This window comes from Nuphar pumila, chromosome 4, assembly GCF_984573655.1.
Source record: "Nuphar pumila chromosome 4, dmNupPumi1.hap1.1, whole genome shotgun sequence".
Lineage (NCBI taxonomy): Eukaryota > Viridiplantae > Streptophyta > Magnoliopsida > Nymphaeales > Nymphaeaceae > Nuphar > Nuphar pumila.
The window spans coordinates 113,259,015-113,279,828 of NC_143252.1; the positions used below are offsets into that span (position 1 = coordinate 113,259,015).

The 20,814-nt window shown below is 37.7% G+C and overlaps 1 protein-coding gene and 2 non-coding genes across 3 annotated transcripts; 2 read left to right on the top strand and 1 right to left on the bottom strand.

Moving 5' to 3' along the window:
• The first annotated feature begins 4,276 nt into the window (after positions 1–4,276).
• Positions 4,277–4,349, top strand: TRNAK-UUU (transfer RNA lysine (anticodon UUU)). The gene has a single exon. It is a non-coding gene; the product is annotated as a tRNA-Lys (tRNA).
• Positions 4,350–6,696: 2,347 nt separating this feature from the next.
• Positions 6,697–6,769, top strand: TRNAK-UUU (transfer RNA lysine (anticodon UUU)). The gene has a single exon. It is a non-coding gene; the product is annotated as a tRNA-Lys (tRNA).
• A 1,977-nt stretch (positions 6,770–8,746) lies between these two features.
• LOC149840640 (uncharacterized) lies at positions 8,747–20,161 on the bottom strand. The gene is made up of 3 exons (XM_090003236.1): positions 18,498–20,161; positions 9,948–11,238; positions 8,747–9,781 (listed from the first exon to the last, which is right to left on the bottom strand). The coding sequence occupies exons 1-3, from the start codon at positions 18,573–18,575 to the stop codon at positions 9,261–9,263; spliced, it is 1,890 nt and encodes a 629-aa protein (XP_089859362.1). The 5' UTR covers positions 18,576–20,161; the 3' UTR covers positions 8,747–9,260.
• Positions 20,162–20,814: the final 653 nt, after the last annotated feature.

The following is a 20,814-nucleotide window of genomic DNA, read 5'->3' on the forward strand; positions in this document are numbered from 1 at the left end:
ACGGTTTGGATCCAAGCCTGGACCCGCGACCCGGGTCCAATAAATAGCCTTTAAAAGGCCCACTCCTAGGGTTGCGTGGGCAGACTGTTTGGAAAAGCTTCAGCCGTCATTTTCTTTTCTGCACTTTGCTTATTTCTTTATTACTTGCATTCTGTTTCCTTCACTTCTTTCCTGTTGGTTGTTTTCCCCATTGATTATTGAAACGTATTGAGAATAATAAAGAGTTTGGGCCACACCGATTCACGGTCGGCTTCTGTTTTCACTCCTCCTCCGACGTGGACTGCATCATGATCCATCAAAGCAACATTGGCCTGCACAGGAAAAAAGTGCAAAGTTATTTGATGATCAGTGTTTCCTTCCAAGTTTTCAGTGAAGCATATTGTTTCATAGACCAATTTTGCACTTGTTATTTCTATTTTCTTCCTTATCCGCTTTAAGACAAGTTCTTCTTTGGCTCTTTGGTGTTTACAGATCATATTGACGTGTCATGAAGTTACGTAGACTTGTAATTGAGACTAACTTCATGGTGTAACATTTTAGGGAAAATTTTTGTTGGAATCCTCTAAAGGCATGACAGAAAGTCACCTCCACTTGAGACAAAATATAGTGCAGAAAAGAATGCTGCAGTGCCAACAAGAGTATACCCACAGACAGAATAGAGCATTCAGTTCCTGCAGGCTCTGTTTTCTTTCTATGTAGTAGCTTCTTTGTGCAGATAGTTGGAAATCCTATGAATTGTTTTGCCAATTTAAGTAATTGCGTATTCTTATTGATTATGTCTAAGAAATCTTGTTGTACAATAGAAACTCCCACACCATATGGCGTTTGGTTGTCAAACACTACAACTTAACGCTCATATATATATATATATATATATATGGCTCATGTATGTTTACAATAGATTCTCTCTCTTCCACTAGAATTGCATCTCCTATGATGAGCCATGGTATTTATGATTTGTGAACACTTATTCACAGGAAATGCTTATTGAAACTTCAATTGAACAACCAGAGGGATGATTTTTCCTTTGATCTATTTTCAGGTGGCATCTCAAAAGTATGTTCTTACTTTCCTTTTAGTTTTTATTTGACTTTCTCTTTTACTCTATAACTTCTCTATTTTGAATGATGTGTTACTGTTGTTTCTTTCTACCGGAAGATATCTGCATGCTGTCCTGATGTTAGTTTGATTAAGAACAGAAAATATATAATTTAAAAATAAAATAAAAGTTTTTACTGGTGCAGTTTTAAACTGCGCCAGTAAAAGTTGATTGTGCTAGTAAAGAAAAGATCTTTTTTAATTTTGCAAAGGATCTTTTCTGGGGCAGAACTGGCCCAGCAAAAACCATTTTTTTTCTTGCGGTGTAAAGTTGCGCCAGAAAATGCATTAACGTCGATGTCTTTCCTGGGGTTATTTGTGCGCCAACAAAAATGATTTTTCTTGTAGTGACGTCCAAATTAAAATTATATTTATTGATCTTTGTTTAAAAAGCTTAGGCTGCAGACCCTGTACCCGACCTAATAAGTCGTTGGGGCCTGCTAATTGAATGGAAATCTAAGAAATCGGCATCGGGTTGGATAAAACTTGACCCACTGGCAGACCTAGGAGGATATTAAAAAGCTCCTTCCAATCCAAGGCTCGATTTGGACAGTTAGATCTAGTACTCTGGTCCGACTACTTAGCAAAGTACTCGGACAAGGTGCCATGTGTCCCGAGCAAGGGTCATCGTTCCCCAAGATGGTGGTCAGCCGGCGGGGGAGACGAATTGAGATCAGGTGCAATGTGATTGCACACTTTAAGTATGCTGCTGCACCTGATCACCCACCATCTGAAGCTGACGGGCTGTATCCAAAAGATGGTGGGTGATTAGGTGCTGTAGCACACAAAAAGTGTGCCATCACATTGCAGGTGATCCTCCCTCGCCGGAGACCCCATTGGATCCCTCACTGACCACGGACACATGGCACGATCCTGTGGGCCGATTACTTTACTAATTAGATCTCGGCCCAAGTCCTGGATTTAGAAATTTTGAATGTTTATATCTGAAAAAAACATGAGATGCATAGATATAAAACTTTTCACCATTATTTCTTCACATCTTTAGGCCGATTTTTTTTCCATGTGTGGCTAGTGAAAAATTGTAAAATATTCTACGTTTTGAATCTTCTCTCGTTTGAATGTATGGGAAGATAGCAGGAATAGAAAAGGAAAAATAGCACCAAATTTCTCACTACCATTAGGGGTGTCCATGGGTCAGGTTTACCCAAACCAGACCGGGACCAAACCCTATAGGGTCCCGGTCGTATGGTGGCAAATAAGAAGACCCAACTAAGAGCGATCCGAAGGTCTGATTAATACATGGACCCGGGTATAGTTTGTGAAATTTTATAGCAGACCTGGGCCCGATCCGAGTTACAATTAAAGCCCACAAATTTTCAATGTAAAAATGATAAAAATATTATTTTACGGGGGTATGATCGATAATTTTGTTCTTATTGGGTCCGAATATGGTTTCTCTTATAGTAGACCCGATTAGACCCAGGTATGGATGCAATAACATACCCGAAAATCTAGTCCAAGTATGTTTTCACCTAGATCCGATCCAAACCCTACCCGTTGATACCCCTAACTGCCATCAATCAAACACGACCATATGTGGACGCATATCAGTTCGTATTACAAGCTACAAAGTAAATTATGAAAAACAGCTTGATTTAAAAACTATTTGCAAAAAGCTGCTCAATGTTTGACTTATTACATTTAAGCACCTACTTATGTGAATGCATTTCAAATACTCCCTTAAAAGTATTAAATGATATTTTTGTTCCCTTTTATTAAGCAAATCACCTTATGTCGTCTTATGGCCTTTGGTCGAATAAATCAACAATAATGACATTTTTTTTTTTAATAAACGAAGGTCAACTGACTGATTTTAGGGCCAAGTTGTGTGAAACATAATTTATATAAGCAGGCGAAAATAAAAAGTTATGCGGTGAGAAAGTGACTCTCATTTGCCTTTGCAAATGAGAGTCACTTTCTAATTTGTTTGAGATTCAAAATCACATGAGAAAAATTAGAAAGTGATTCTGAATCATGTTTTTTGAAAGGAGCAGCATAACCTGCGGTAAGTTACTTTGTAAACAGATGATAAGTTAGACAGCTTTTTATAAAGAGTAATGCGTTCTTCCTCTCACCTTCTCGTTCTGCCCCCCTCAAAAAATATCGTTTTTGGGTTTCTTTCTCACATCTAACACCATAGACGTGACCTATATAGGTTGTTTGGTTTAGTGGAAACCGGATTTTGGATCACCTGAATCTGACATGTATACAGGTTTTTCGGGTGATCCAAAATCAATGGCCATGAAGGTAACAGTTTTTTCTGACTCATAAAATCATGTTTTTTTCGTCCAAAAAACATGATCCAAGAGTAGCTAGATTCTCACTAAATCAAGCATGGGTTCAGATCTATCATAAAACACATCAAAACTACAAGGCAGAACGAAATAATGTGGCCAAATATGTTCAGTTCTCTTTTATAAATTACCCTGTTGTATATAAACAGATCATCGGTTACGTTAAACCCCCATTGCTCATTTCACGTTAAATCCATGCATCTCGCTTGTGACCATGTCGGAGAAAATAACCAAAGAATCATTTATATGCAATATGACCTAATCAAAGGATCACTTTCTAATTTTGTCAGTATATCAGCCTTTGGCCAATGATTCATACTGATTCCCAAGTGAATCATTCTGAATCAGCTAAAAAATATTTTGTGTCAATCAGAACGTGACACGTGTTTAACCTATTAAAATAATAATAAAAAACTAATTTTAAGTAGTTTTTACATTTATTAAAAAAACAATTTTCTGTGGATACGATACGGCCAGATACGAGCCCATACTGACAATATTGGTTACCAACTGGTGGCCAGCCAATTTGCTGTCACTGATGTGGGTTTTTTTTTTTTTTTCCCTTGGATTATCCAAAAAAATATAACCTGATCTACTCTCAACCACAAGAGCCCCCATCCTTTGTTGCCTTGCTTAATTAAAGTGCCACAAATCCATTTCTATTACAAAATTAAGGGATCATTTTGAGTTCAGATAGAAGGTGACCATGTTCATGATCTTCAATGAAGTTGGTCTCTATCAACCCCATAATATCAATATCTACAAGTTCTTTTGTGTTTGGATGTTAAACTTTACTATTATTAATTATCGTTATTTTGTTTTTTATGATCAATTTTACTATTGAAGACAAATAGTTAACATAAGCCGTCTTAGCTCAGTTGGTAGAGCGCATGGCTTTTAACCATGTGGTCGTGGGTTCGAATCCCACAGACGGCGGTTTTTCTTTTTAGTTGCACTGTAACCCCTCACTAATTTATCTTAATTAATTTTTATTTTTCTTTTGAACTAGTATAACAAGGGCCAGCTAAACGGCTACTTTCATGGTAACCAGTAGGCATATTTAGGGGTGTCAATGGGTCAAGTTTGACCCGAACCGACCCGTACCAAACCCTATAGGGTCAGGGTTTGGTAAAAAAACAAGGAGGTCCAATTAGAATCCAGACCAGATTCAAAGGATCCGATTAATATATGGATCCGGGTATGGTTTATGAAATTCCATACCAGAACTGGGACTCACCCGAGTTCCGACTAAAATCTGCAAACGGTTCCAAAAATAAAAACAAGAATGATTCTCATTATTTTAGAATTATTTTAAATAAGAAAGACAAAAGAGTAGTTTTCTTTGCCAAGTCCCTTAATTTTAAAAAATTTGGTCATTCTCGGAAATATTGTGAACTCCTACCCAATTAGGGGTGTCAACGGGTCGGATTTGGTTCGTACCCAGGTGAAACCAGACTTGAACTTGGTTTTCCGGCATGATATCATGTGCGGACCCAGGTCTAATCGGGTCCACTTTGACAAAAAATCATACCCCGACCCGATAAGAACTACATGAACCAGATCTGAACCATACCCAGTAAAACCATATTTTTATCATTTTTACATTGAAAATTTGTGAGTCTTAATCGGAATCAGGCCGAGTCCGGGTCTGATATAAAATTTCAGAAACTATACTCGAGTCCATGTATTAATTTGGTTTGGATCAAGTTGGATCAAAACAATTTCTTATTGTGGAAGAGGCAATTCCTGTCGATCTTCTATGCCCGTGACCTCAAAGGCATATGTGATGGCTCTTTGCCATCGCCAAACAAGTTCACATCAGAGAAGGAATGGAGGTCTCCAATCCGAACTACCTATCGTGGCTCAGAACTAGGGGTGTCAACGGGCCTGGTTTACCTGGATGCAACCCGAACCAAACCCTATAGGGTCCGAGTATGGTGTTAAATAAAAAGACCCAATTAAGACACGGGTCCGGACGCGAAGGTCTGATTAATACATGGACCCGAATATAGTTTGTGAAATTTTATACCAGACCTGGACCCGACTCGAGTTTCGATTAAGACCCGCAAATTTTCAATGTAAAAACGATAAAAAATATGGTTTTACTGGGTTTGGTTCAGGTAGTTTGTATTGGATCCAGGTATGGTTTTTCTTATAGTGAACCCCATTATATTTTACCCGGTAAAATAAATTTTTTATCATTTTTACATTGAAAATTTGTAGGCCTTAATCAAAACTCGGGTCGGGCCAAGGTCTGGTATAAAATTTCACAAACTATACCCGGCTGGGCCGGCTCCATGTATTAATGGAACCTTCAAGTCCAGACCCGGGTCTGGTATAAAATTTCACAAGCTTGCTAGTCTCTATGAAAAAACCCTTGCATGTCATAATCACATGATTTAAAAACCGTTTTCTACTAAACAAAGAATGTAGAGCACATCTCTAAGAATAGAGTTACAAGAAAGTTAAAAACATATGAATATGAAAAAGGTGATTTTTGCTCATTAGTTCTATACCTTTCATTATTAGTACTAAATATTTACCCATGAAAACACCTTATTGTTTGATACTTTCTGTTTAATAAATGTGTTCCTACTGTGCATTTACTTATATGAAGTATGAATAATTCATGTGATTTTTAAACAACTGCAATCCATGCATTCACATATTTTATTAAAAGATTCGATAACTAATTTTTTTCTTTTTTCTTTTACATCATTAATCTAGAGGTAATGCTCTCAAAATCAAATATCCATTATTTCATGATATGCTAGTTGTATAAAATTCATGGTATTAGTGAAACTAAATAAAAATGCAGATACATTAACTTCTTTTTATATTGCACGTAGCCTCAAAATTCAGTATCCATTGTTTCACGATGCTAGTTGTATGAAATTCGTCATACTAGTGAAATTAAATAAAATATGCAAGTACTTGAAAAAAAATGTTTTGTTTGCATTGCACGTGGCCATAATAAATATGAATTTTTTCTTTTCCTTCTTTTTAAATCATTATTCTAGAGGTAATGACCTCAAAATCAAGTATCCATTATATCATGCTGCTCCACTGCCATCCCTACTACACGGCCAGATAAAAGACACTCTCATGATTAATAAAAAAAAACCAAGGGTTTTCTTCCTAACTCAATGGTATAGTTGTATAGCGGGTAGGGGTCTGCCTAACCCTAACCCATCTTGCCTTTCAAAAAATAAGTACTCACAATTCTATTACCTTTCACATTACACTAAATATAATACAAAAGATGTAACCAAGCTAATGTGAGGCCGTCTTAGCTCAGTTGGTAGAGCGCATGGCTTTTAACCATGTGGTCGTGGGTTCGAATCCCACAGACGGCGTACTTTACCAAGTTTTTTAAGTATTTTATATCAGCCATGAACTTATATGTATTCTTTCAATTTTCGTGGGTAACCCGCTATTTTATCTTGAATTATAATTTATTTTTCAAGTAATAACCACTTAACCAGGGCCAGCTAAACGACTACTTTCATGGTTAACCATAGTCATATATGTGGGCCTTGGACTGGTCCAAACTGACTTCACTTGTAATAATTTCAAATTTTTATTATGTTTAATCTTTTTTAACTATAAACGTATCAAATTTTGTTTCTGATATTTTCTCCGGAAAATTCAATTTATTTCAAGATACTTCCCAGTGGAAGAAGCCCAGATAATGAGATTTGTGATCAAGAGTTAGGGGGATTCCAATCGGATGTTGCCAATACCATATCCAACTAATTGGTTGTTGGCTAAATGGATTCAAATTCGGATTTGGATGGTGAAAAGCTCATACCAGATCCATTTTTTTTGCATGTAAATGGATTTGGATATCCGTCAAATGTGGAGATTTTTTTGATTCAATAGAAAAAAAATCAAAACCATATTTGCATCCAATTATAATTGGATACGGTTTTGGCTTAACAATTTCAACTAAACTTAACCGAATTTTATTGGATACCGGATAAAATCCGACTGATCGACCTGCCTAACCATGAGGCAGCTCAAGCCCACCATTCGATGCTGATGATCACCTCTTTGAGATGAAATGCATTCGAGATTGATGATCACCTCTTTGAGATGAAATGCATCTTAAAGCTGATCAGGCTAAAAGCACAAGGACATGAAAAACCAACAAAGCACATAAGCTCGCAATGGCATACAAACATACACAGGCTTTTCATAAAGTTTTTATATATATATATATATATATATATATATATATATATATATATATATATATATATATATATATATATATATATATATATTGCGGATTTGTAATGGAAACAAAATAATAAAAAAAATCACATTTATTTAAAAATGAAAAAGACATTTCCAATAACAAAACAAAATCAGCATCATACCAAGATAACCAACTTTTTCATTTCTCGTAAGTGAGCTTATCATAAAGCTTTACAGTAATTTCATTTTGAAGGACACAGATCATCGTAGCATCTACCATAGAAATAAAATCAGACTAGATATTCATAAACTAAAAGAATTATTAAAATTACATTTGGCCATCTTCAAATGTACAGTAGAACACGTACAAGTAATTGAGAAATATGAACTTGTTGGATATGATACGGACGGATGCAAGTATGGATTGACCTAAACAAGCTCAACATAGAACCCATCTTAGATGGATGTGAATGTGGACTGATGGTAAAACCAACCAAAGTTTTTATGTAAAACCACTAAAATAGAGTGACAGGTGTCCTGTGTAACGGGAACCACTAACCACTATGAGGGACAATGTGGTGGCAATTTACAGTAACCCTGTGAAACTAAATTTTACCAGATTCATGTTCGCAAGAGAATATTTGGATGCGAATATAACAAAGATAAGCTTTGTTGCCACCAACGTCACAAATATCGTTATCATGGTTTTTTCAGAGAGGCAATCTCGTGGCAAATAGAAAATTTTATTTTTCTCTTTAACATCTTAAAAATACAAAAAAACAAAAGTACAATCAAACTGTAAGAAAATATATTGAAAAGACTATTTCATTAATATGAGGATAAAATCACGATATTTCCATACGTGATTTTTTAAAACAATATGTTTGTCGGTATTTTTGAAAAGGCACAATAAAATCACAATTTATTCAAAATCTAGCCCATATTTGTGACTGGTTGCAACCTGACAGGATTTCTGAGTAGCCAAGGGGCTCAATGGATGATTGGGTACACACGCATGTATGCACACAGGCGTGCACACAAACATGTGCGCACACAAACATCCGGTTGACAATCAAATTTTTGAACAGGTGATGGAGAAAGAAATCTGCAAAGAAACCCATAAATGAATGCCATTTCTTCTTTCTCTATTGTACATTTCATGTAATAAAATTATAAAACTTCTATTGTACAAATCAAAATTGTGTGGTATGCATCACGACCACCTCACTTTCCAGAACAGATCATAGGCCTAAAAAGCAAGAAGACGCACAAGCTAGCTTGATCCTGAAAATTCTAAACAGCAGTTCATTATTGTAGCCTGTGCATGTAAAAAGCCTTGCAACATAAATAAGCCTTTGAATCGATTTCCATCAATTAGATGCAGAGTGGGGAACTTATCCCAAGCCCTGCAAGATGCACCAACCTAACCTACCAGACCAAGGAGAGCCATGAATGCTCTTATCTCATTCCAACAAGTAATTATGGACAAGGTCCCAAGCATACCTACTCTAACTGGTTGGCATCTACACATGAAAGAACAGAACCAATAACAATTGCAATCAAGAGAAAAGCATAGCCTGTGACCTTGCCATACCTTTGATGGGTACATCTGGCTCAGCATCAGAATAGAGTGAAACCTCTCAGCCATCAATATGGAATGACATATGGCAAAGCGTGCACATCGGCTGGTTCAATGTGTAAGGCCTCTGCCCATACCTGCGGGATCCCATCAATCTCAGACTGGAAACTTGGCTTAGTCCGGATGCTATTGCTGCTGAACAGCCACTCCTGGTCATCAAAATCAGACCATTCGGCCATTTTCGGTACAGTAAGAATTTGACTTAGATGTTGAGAATCAGGGTGAGGAGGTCTAATGGATTCTGCAGCACCCATGATGGTGTCTACAAAATTAGCAGATGCGCAAGGCCTCAGGTTAATACTAGGCAGCCGAGGTTCTATTTTGCCATTGATTTTATGCTCTTTATTGTATGGTGAGGGAGAACATGCACTGCCATCGATAAATCTCTCTAACTTTTTGTTATCAACTCCTCCCTGTCTGTCAGGAGTGCAATGAACAGCAATATGAACATTCTCTAATCTACAACCATTTTCCAATTGCAAAGTTGTGCCAGAAGCTGCTCTTGGAAGTTTATTAGGTCGCAGTTCATCTGCAAGCATGCATTGGAAACGCAGAGTGTTTAAACATTGACTGAAAAGTATACCAATCTCAAAAAACAAATATCTAGGACAACGCAGATTTGATATGCATGGTTGATTAAAACAAAATGGAGATTCAAAAGCATGCAATACAACTCGAATGGGAACAACTCTCACCATGGAAAACTCCATTACTCTCCAAGTTCTTTCTCTTTCTGACATTTGGATCGGCACCAGCATTATTAGCAGTCTCCTTTGCAAGGTACACTGCTGCAACACCAAAAGTACCTGACTGCAGCTTATTGCCACTTTCTCCTAGCTTTTGTTCTATCTGCTTATGACTAGTTCCCTCCTTCACTTTCCCTTCTTTTTTCTTCTCTTTACCCCCTCTCTTGTCTTTTGATTTACTGCTCTTCTCATCTCGCTCCTGACCTCTATCCTTGTGCTTTTCTTTCTTTTTGCTGTCACCTTCCTTTCCTTTGTCCTTCTCTTTAGCCTCAATCTTTGGCCCATCAATCCCCTCAACTTGTCTTTCTTTAGTCCTGTCTTTAACCACAACGGCATCCTTTGCCCTATCAATCCCCTCTGTTCGCCTTTCTTTGTTATAGTCTTTACCCACGGTATCCTCTTTTGGCCAATCAATCCCCTCAATTTGCCTTTCTTTGCTCTTATCCTTAACCACAATGTCCTCCTTTGGCTTATCAATCCCCTCGATTCGCCTTTCTTTGATCTTATCTTTACCCACAATGTCCTCCTTTGCCTTATCGATCCCCTCAATTCGCCTTTCTTTGCTCTTATCTTTACCCATAATGTCCTCCTTTGCCTTACCAATCCCCTCGATTCGCCTTTCTTTGCTCTTATCTTTACCCATAATGTCCTCCTTTGCCTTACCAATCCCCTCGATTCGCCTTTCTTTGCTCTTATCTTTCCCCACAATATCCTCCTTTGGCTTATTAATCCCTTCAATTTGCCTTTCTTTGTTCTTGTCCTTACCTTCAATGTCCTTTGGTCGATCAATCCCCTCAATTCTTCTTTCTTTGTTTTTATTTTCAATGCCCTTTGGCCTCTCAGCCCTCTTGATTCGTCTTTCATTATTCTCTTTAACCTCAATATGCTTTGCCCTATCTGTACCATCAATTCGTCTTTGATCCATGCCATTGAAGTTTCCAACCATTTGGTTCTCTGCGTTTCTTCCACCATCTCTGATCCTCCTGATGAACTCATCTGCAAATTTTTTCTCCTCTGCAGCCGGCTTTGTTTCCACAATCTTCCCAGGAGTATCATCAGCTTTTCTTTCTTCATTCCTCTGCTCAGCTTTTGTCTTATGCTTATCCTTTTCCCTATCCTTATCTTTCTTCTTGTCCTTATGGTTATCCTTCCGGTCATTATCTCTGTGCTTCTCCTTGCTTCTGTCCTTCTTCTCTTTGTTCCCTCTCTTTTCCTTGTCTTTCTTTTCCTTGTGTTTTTCCTGAAAATTGTATTCAGCAAGGTCATTTCATATAATGACAACGATCTAGGACATGGAAATAAAAGAGAGCAGTCCAACAGCAAACTATATTTGCAAATGAGCAATTAACAAAATATACAAATAGGCTTCCTAAGATCTAATAATGTAAAAGATGTGGCATGATCCAAATTATGATATATCTAGAATATATTTATTTCCCTCGCATCAACCCCAATCTGTGATGCTACTAGAGTGAAACAAAGGATCTAATGAAGAACGGAGGCTAAATTTTACTAGTAACAAGCAAATCCTTTGTATGCAAAAAGGCTGAAAATAGCATGCACGTTGCACACATGTTTTTGTAATTTTATCATCAGTCCTTGCAGATGCAGAAAATGCTACTACAACCATGTGCAAGTTTTTGTACTTTTATCACCTATCCTTGCAGATGCATAAAATGATGGTACAACCTCAACAACCTTGTTCTTTAAAAGAAGCATTGTGCAGAAAATAGCCCTTGTTTCAAACTTCAAATGGAGTCAGTATTCAATCAACCAAAAAGCCTAAAATAAGGTAGTGTTCAGAAACCTGATTGCCAAGAATATATTCCATAAAAGTTCATTTGTTTTAAAGTTCAAATTGAAGCACACAGATAGAAGCTACTCCAACATAGTCTGTGATCACGACAACCATCTCATAACCTTCTAGGTGGATTGCAATTTCAAACAGGCATGACTTCATTAATATAAATTTGTTGCACACACACACATGACTAGCCCAATTGCCTATTGAGCTGCGCTAAGCCTAGGCTAATCAGTATCAAGCCCAAATTTTGGGTCAAGTCTGCCCATTCCAAGTTGCTGAGTATTAGAAGCTCCATATGTCACATAGGTATGGATGCTACCGTGGTACGACAGGGGTAACAGGTATGACACATGTTTTCCAAAAGAAAGGTGCAGGGGTGTGGTTCGGTTGTATACATTTTTCACACCCACATAATATATACATGACATATACACTACAAATGGAGAGTTATAATAAAATATAAAGAAAAGATTACAAAACTACAAAATATCTGTAGAAAATTCACAATTACACATCATCTGATATGTTTTCATGTGGTCCAGAATCACCCAATACGAGCACCCAAAAGGTACCGGTGTTGACATGAGTACACTAGGAAGTTTTTAAGTACTCATGTTACAAAGAAACCCACTAACCGTAGGGTTGAGGAACTGACAGGGATAGGACTGGATGTTCAGCCCATGGCCTTCCCATTAGTCCCATGTACCTATGCTACAGGGGGCAGGCCAGAGAGAGAGAGAGAGAGAGAGAGAGAGAGAGAGAGAGAGAGAGAGAGAGAGAGAGAGAGAGATGTGGTTGGATACTTGGATTGCAGCTTTTCCAGCTGAGATTGCTAACTATTGTCAGAACATGGGAGAGAGGGTTTGGAGGGGTGCAACGAGCAGTAGTCCATGGGTAAGGCTGATTTTTTTTTAAGTTTTTTTATTTATCAGTGTATTTACATTTTAATTATGCACGAGGGAGCCCGTACCCAGCCTGCCAACATGTGAACCAGGCCTAAACCCAGGCTGGGCAAGGCCAAGCTTAAAACAGCCAGCCCAAGCCTGATCTGATGCTCGCTCCCACCCACTATACAGCACAATGTACACTCTCACCATACCCTCAAACCAAGAATGGTCTTGCCAAGGTCAACCTTTTGGCTGAAGTAGAACTTAAAACTTTTTCCAAAGGTTTTTCATCCATCCGCTACATGCATAATTTCTTAGATGAACCCAACAAACATTAAGGATAGATTAGCCGATGGAGCAACCTTTTATCCTTGTTCCTTTATATAGGTTGTGCAGTGAGAGACTGTGATTAGCACCTTGTTACACTTCTAAGCATAGTCACCTATATCGTTCAAGGTAATTTCTCGGAGAGGGTCTTTTTGGGAGATATTTTTAAAAAGTGTTTTTTCTCAAGAAAATATCGAAAAAATCTCAAAAGCTTTAAAAATTGAAAAAAAAAAATATAGTGAATAATAAAAAAGACAGTAATAGTTGGTTTTGTAGTGTTAAATATAAAGAAACCACTAGAAAAACTTTTAAAATATAAAAGAAACAAAAATACTTAAAATATATTAAAATATACATTTTTTATATCTCAGGAATATAACGAGAAAAATCTTGAGAATATATTGCAATAATATTGTGATATTTTTTTATTATGGACATATTTTGAAAATAACAGGAATATCTCAGGAAAATATAGGTTGACCTTGAAATATTAAAAATATCACCATATTTTCAAAATATCGGAGATACTGCATCTAAGATTTAGAAGTTTTCATATCTACTGTTTTTTATCTGTAAGACATTGAAGCAATAGAATTTATTTCTCTCTCTTTTGGTTTATACAACAACAACAACAACAAACAACAACTACGCCTTCATCCCAAAACAATTGGGGTCGGCGATATGAACCAAAAAAAGAAAATCATTCTGGGTCTTCCACATGAATCCTTCTCCTCCAATCATTTCTATCCAATGCCATGTCCTCGGTGAGGTTCAAAGCATTCATATCCTTTCCTATCATCTCCATCCAAGTCTTCTTAGGCCTACCCCGACCTCTTTTAACTAATATATTTTCTCATTTCTCCATCCTTCTAACTAGAGCATCATTAGGCCTTCGCCGAATATGTCCAAACCACCGTAAACAATTCTCTCTCATCTTATTTTCAATGGATGCAACGCCTACCTTCTTACGTATCTCCTCGTTTCAAATCTTATCTTTTATTGTATTTCCACACATCCATCTAAGCATACGCATCTCAACTACACTCATTTTTTGAATATGATGTGTCTTGGCAGCCCAACATTCTGTACCATATAGTAAAGCGGGCCTAATTGTCGTCCTATAAAACTTTCCCCTCAACAGCAATGGCATTCTACGATCGCACAACACTCCAGTTGCACTTTTCCATTTCATCCACCCAACTTTTATCCTATGATTTACATCTCCATCAATTTCTCCATACTTTTGAATGATAGATCCCAAATATTTGAAACAGTCATCCACCGGTATTTCTTGCTCACCAAGCTTCACTACACTCACATCACTACTTTGTTGCTTACTAAACCGACATTCCATATATTCTGTCTTACTCTTACTCAACTTAAAACCTCTTGCTTCCAATGTCTGTCTCCATAATTCTAACTTAGCATTAACCCCAGCTCTAGACTCATCAATCAAAACAATATCATCAGCAAACAACATACACCACGGCACATTTTCTTGAATTGATCTCGTAAGCTCATCCATCACTATAGCAAATAGAAAAGGGCTTAATGCAGTTCTCTTTTGGTTTAGAAAAGAAATATTTCAAGACACCTTTATATTTCTTTTAAGAGCAGTGATATTGCAAACCAGACAAAACTCAAACATCATCTATGCTGCCAGAAGAAAAAAAAGAGATACTTTTCATTTAACATAAAAGATGAAGGCACTTCAAGGAAAAACTTTCAAACAATGCATGTGGCAGCAGCAAGCTCAAGCTGTCAAGGTTTGTTTCTTTAAACCAACACCTTGGTCAAGAAATCATTACTCTTATTGTAAAATATAATTTCCAGCACTCAAGCAGAATATTTTCTTCTCTAGATCACTAAGTATGCTATATAATAAGTTGTTATTATGAAGCAAAAAACAGCAGTTTATCAACTGGACAGCACATTTCTACAAGATAACTAGCATCATCCCACCTGGGCTAGTAATAAGATATTGAAAAAACAGAAATGCCTGATGGCTTAATCATGTGAAAATTTTAATTAATATTGAAAAATGCGATATTCATGAAATGAAACATTACAAGCTTACTGCTAATAACTAATGCATAACAGCATATCCATCCTACCATGGCATGTGCAATGTGCAAGAAAATGAAGGATGAACTGTTCCCTGTTGGCAATTCAGAAACTGGAGAGTTTCCACTTAATCAACCAAATTTCCACTCCATAACATGTTCACAGTATAGAAATGATTCATTGCATTCACTCAAACATAAGACGCACTAAGATTGATAGTACATGTGTCTGAATAACATTCAACATTCAAATCTTGCAGAATAATGAAATTGCCACTATGATTTCTGTTCTTTTCACATTCAAATACTTCACCTTCATCTCCAATTCATTATCAATGGCTTTGAATCACAGAATTAATGGACTGGGGAAAAATATTGTTTTATAATGATGCCATTTGTTGCTTAATTCTTATTTCAGAGATGAGATGGGGAATTTGTGATTTGTGTTGAGTTGTAGACCAACTTAGACAGAAATAGAGACATTGTGTGTGTGTGTGTGTATTGGAAACAATGGTCAGGCTAATCAAGAGGACTTGACCTCAATACTGTAATTCTAGGCAACCTAGTTTTATAACATTTGTTTTCTTCGAAATAATTAGAGGAGGAGCATGATTAATCTTGCTGCTCTCATGATTTTATGACAGCATGGTGGAAGGTTTCCGAATATAGTGAACACATGGCCAATATTTCAGGCTGTCAAAAATAAAAGATTTAGATTATGCCACTCCAACAAGCAAGGAGTCAAGGACTCAAGAGACGATATCATCAAGGAGATAATCATGATACTATTAAGAAACCAGCATATTGATGGCTGATGGTCCTATAACCAGTGAACATAGGGGTGAAGAAACAGAGAAACATATAACAAATGTAGATATGATTTATCTTCTTCCCTTCCAACATCATATATTCATTTCTAGTGTTTGCTTATAATAGAATGTTGTCCATGCTACTTAGCTTTTTTACTGCATTCCAGTTATACATGACGCAATTTTTGACCATAGCTTTTTTTCCAAATGATAATGTTCTTCAAGTTTTGAATTTCTTACATCATTAACATTAATTGAAGATCCCCCACAATTTTTTTATATTTTTTCCTTTCTCCCATGGCCTATGCATTATGCCATCTCAAGTACCTGGGATTTTGACCTTTTAGCACACTCATGAGGCACTTATACCACAACATAATCTCCAATACTCCAACTATCATATATGAAACATGTCTTCTCCTCCAAATATCATATCTGAAACACATCTTTTCACTAGATATCCATAGCCTGAGCATTATCAATTATAAGCAGTTTCTCATTCATCATCAACCATACAAAAATTTCTGCCCCAGGAAATGACATCCTTTCCTATACAGCATTGGTAATGGCATGACCAGAATCCCTTTAACATAAATTCATGCAACAGCAGCTCCATTGCCCCCTTTCCAATAATACAAAGTCTACCCCTATGTATGGAAACAACTCTACCAATTATAAGGGTTTTCTGTCCATCAAAGACAATCTGTCTACTGATGATTACCCATCTAAACTAAGCTGAACCTTAGAGAGTGCTGTAGATCCCATGATTCCGTCATTGGCATCAGCAGTTCCTATAAGCAGAGCATCTAAGCATCCAAAGAACATAGTGACTTTCTAAAATCTAATGTCCTCACATCCCATATGAGCCATCATATCCAACAAAAACACACAGATCATGCATCCATACCTTTCATATAACTGGCCTGTGGACTCTAATAATCTAATTAAAATCTAATAATCTAATTGCACCAAGTCCAAGATAACCCACCAAGGTTCATGCACAGTCAATGCCTTTTGTCAACCAACCTTGAACCTCCTCCAATAAATAATAACCACCAATGAGCTAGGAAAACTTTGACCATACCATATCCACCAGCATAAAACCTACACTGCCTCATCGAGGAGGATAGCTATTTCCAGTTCGCTGATGAATTCCACTTAAACACAAAGGGACATCTCCAAATGACTGCCCTAAATTGTTTTTATTTACACATTCATAGGCTTCAGATAAGTTCGTGATTCTCGATACCAAATATCCATGGTTGTGAATTATGACCATTTTCCAGCATGTTTAGATAATGTGCTGCCTGTGTATATTTCCATAAGACATGGAAAGCCAACCCGCATCACGGGTGCAACATATATGTGGAATGATTTACAAAATGACTTTGCACATTTCATTGTCCATACCAATTTTCAGAATCTTGATAAAGACAGATGTCAAAGGTCAAACAAGTAATTGCATTTGTATATCCTCTGGAACAGGAATCAATGAAATGACCCTGGACACATTTTTTGACATTAATAAAACCCACTCAGCATGCTGTGGCAACATAAGCATGAATAGTCTAAGCCCCTTGCACTAGAAGCCAAACACCATTGACTTGGAATCAGTAATGGAAAAATATTGAAATGCTCCACTATCATGTCATGCGTATCTTAAGGAGAGCAGTTTGACAGAGCTAGGAACAAGTCTCACACTATTATGCTTTTTTTTTCCATAGTTAAAGCAGGATATATAGAATCTCTTATGGATCTACATCAGTGGAAGCATGGATTTGTGTATGACAGAGACCAAGAGAATTGACGCTCCAGAATTAATGTTGCTGCTAAGTTGCTCATTCCCTGGTAATCAGTTCAAGTCAACACAGTGGATAAAGACAGAGATATGCTAACAACTCAAATTGAGTGAATCCACTTCATTAGGTTATAAAAGCACCTCATGTTTCTTCATTACAAGTGATTGTCTAACCTTTTAATGCTAATCCTCTTGGGCTAAACAACAATTTTCGTTTTTGTATTCATCCGAAAACAGATACGTGAACTTCAAAGCATTCAGTGACTGGAAAGACAAATATATTTGACACTTGTTCAGTAGCTAGTTTTTTTGTAGTGTCAAGAACTTTGATGGGAGCATGTAAGACACTCTATCGCTCAGGTACATTCAGAGTGCAGAATGGAATCTTCATAAAGTCCTCAGGTGGTCTGCCCAACTCAATCATATGACTCAATCCACCTGCTAAAAAACCTCTTCTTGCAAGAATATATCTTGTTAGGAAATTATAATAAAGGTCAATCTCTAGAAGGTTCTAATCAACCAAACAGTAATTTATTAACCAAACAACATAAAACCAATGCCCATGCAGAAGTTTAAAACAGTAGCATGTTAAATCAGTAGCACAATTCAACACAACAAACAAATGTCAGTAATCTATCCAATCTACTTAACTCTAATACTAGTAATACCATGAAGAAAAGAAAGTAATAAAAATATATAGTGATTATAATCATATACATTGGTATCGAGAAAATAAAATACTTCCAATGATATTAATGTGATGCTAAATTAGAATCTAACCCAATTGAAGCAAAATGGGAAGGCAGACAACCTTTAGTAACAAATCTAAATCGCCAGTTCTAGTTTTCTTTTCATATCCTGGTGGTGGGAATGGAAAGCAGCGAGACATTGCACACGATCCTTGGATCAGCAATGGACTCTCCTTCCACCGAGCAAACAAAGGCAATTAACTCCAGATAATGCTGTTCCAAATGAGGAACGAACCTGCACTTGTGATCTTGTTCATCCACCATGTCCCCGGTTTCATTTCCAGCTTCAGAGAAGCTCCGTTTTCATCTCTCTTTTTGATACCCACCTCAGAGCTCAAACTTGTTCCTCATCAAATGCCAACACTTCCAACCCAATTGCCCACACCAAATTGCAGCAACACCGTCTTCAATTGGAGAAACTAATTTAGATACAACTTATACGAACCACCAAAATCAATCAAACACAAACACACGAAAACTACTACAATCAATCTACACTCTGTCGGAGATGATTTGTTTATGTAAACCCAAAAGGAATCCTGAAAAACAGCGGCCCTCGAAAACCTGATCGTTTAACCATCAACCATTTATTTCTGACTAAGCTCACCTTCAGCAATCTCAGGTTAAGCATTTCCCAACACCGACACCACAAAGAAGATGATACCGAGCTCCAACCGCAGTATGAACCCCCAATAGGTTTTACTTTCTCTTAGAAAGCAGCCGCTTTAGAATCCAATAAGCTCAAAGAATCGAATCACCATATTTCATCAGCAAAAACCAAAGCTTTCGGCAACGATCCTAATGTACAGCCTTCTTCCATATCCCAATTCTGATTTCGTCGTTCCACTGCAAGGATTCACAGAACCGGGTCATCGAGAGACGGCATACAAAACCCTAATCCCAAAATTTCCCCCTCCACGGTGCGGGCTTCCACCAAGATCCCAGCCGAAGTTCACCATTGGAACAACCTCGATCTTCAAAAATCTCGAAACCTGAAACTATATGCAGAAACTAATAACCACAGACTGCAATCTGATACTTCTTCCCTGTCGTCGCCGCAAGATTTCGATCCCAACCTCAACCTTTCAATACCGTCTTCTTCCTCTTCCACCAATTCAAATCCCCAATTATCAGAAAGCCTAGAAACCTCACAAATCAAGAAGTGGGCATAAGCGGAGTGCAGAAAAACGAAGGCGACGATTGGATTCTGAGGCGCCGGAGCAGCAGCAGCAAGAAAGGCCAACTGGGGAGGCAGATTTCGGGGAAGATGAATTAAAAACGAATCCCCAACAAGAAGAAACAGATGATCACCGGCATCAGAAGGCGAGAGAAACCGAAATATGTATCTGAAGACGATGGCGGTGATGGTGATTGGTGAAGGTGATGATGAGATAGATAGAAAGAGAAAAGCGGGGCGATTCTGGTTCCTGTATTGCTCTTAAGTTCCGTTATTATCCTTGGTTTTCTTGCCCGCCGCTGCAAGAGGAAGGGATTGTAGGAGGAGAAGATAGACGGTGAGCAAAATTCTGAATGTGGGAGCGATTTAAGACGGTCCTCTGCGTCCGAGAGTATGTGTTAGAGTGATTGTGCGGTGTGAATGAATGACCCTTTGTGTGTGTGATTATCTCTCGAGGAGAGGGGAAGAGAAGAGAAACAAAAGGGGAGGAGGGATGGGCAAAGAGGGAGGGTTAGGGAGTTTCCCTTCAGAACCCACTTTCGTTTGGGGTGTTATATTTGTGTGTGGGTGTTGAACTTTCCCCCTGGGGGTTCCTTCGGATGTTACACGCAAAATGCATCCACTGATCTCTCTCTCTCTCTCTCTCTCTTAAATCTGGGTTTTTTTGGGTGTTTCCTGGAAGTGTGGTAAGTCTCAATTTTTCTTCATTTTCTAATTTTACACTACTCACACACAAATCTGGGTTTTTTGGGTTTTTCCTGGAACTGTGGCAACCCCCTCTCTCTCTCCAATCTGGGTTTTCTAGGTATTTCCTGGAACTGTGGCAAGATTTAATTTTTTCATTTTCTAATTTTAAAATATAGAACCGGATTGTTTAAGTCAAGCCGAGTCGGGCCAAGCTATTGGCTTGGTAATCAGGGTTTGGATAATTGACAACTTGGACTGCATACTGGATAGAACCATTGCTAGGACCTGAATTTTGGAGGCAGGTCCAGAGGGTCAGGTATCCAGCATGTTAATGGCATTGCTCATGAACCCGGCGTGGTCAGTGAAGGAAATTGGTCTGGCTCAGCTATAGCTTGGGAAACCTGGTTCAAACTTGGGAAGCGAGCCTGGCTGGAGCTCCGGACTCCTCCAATGTCAAAGAGAAGGAAATTCAGTGGTTACTTTGCAACAATAGTTGTCCCAATCACTGACTGCCA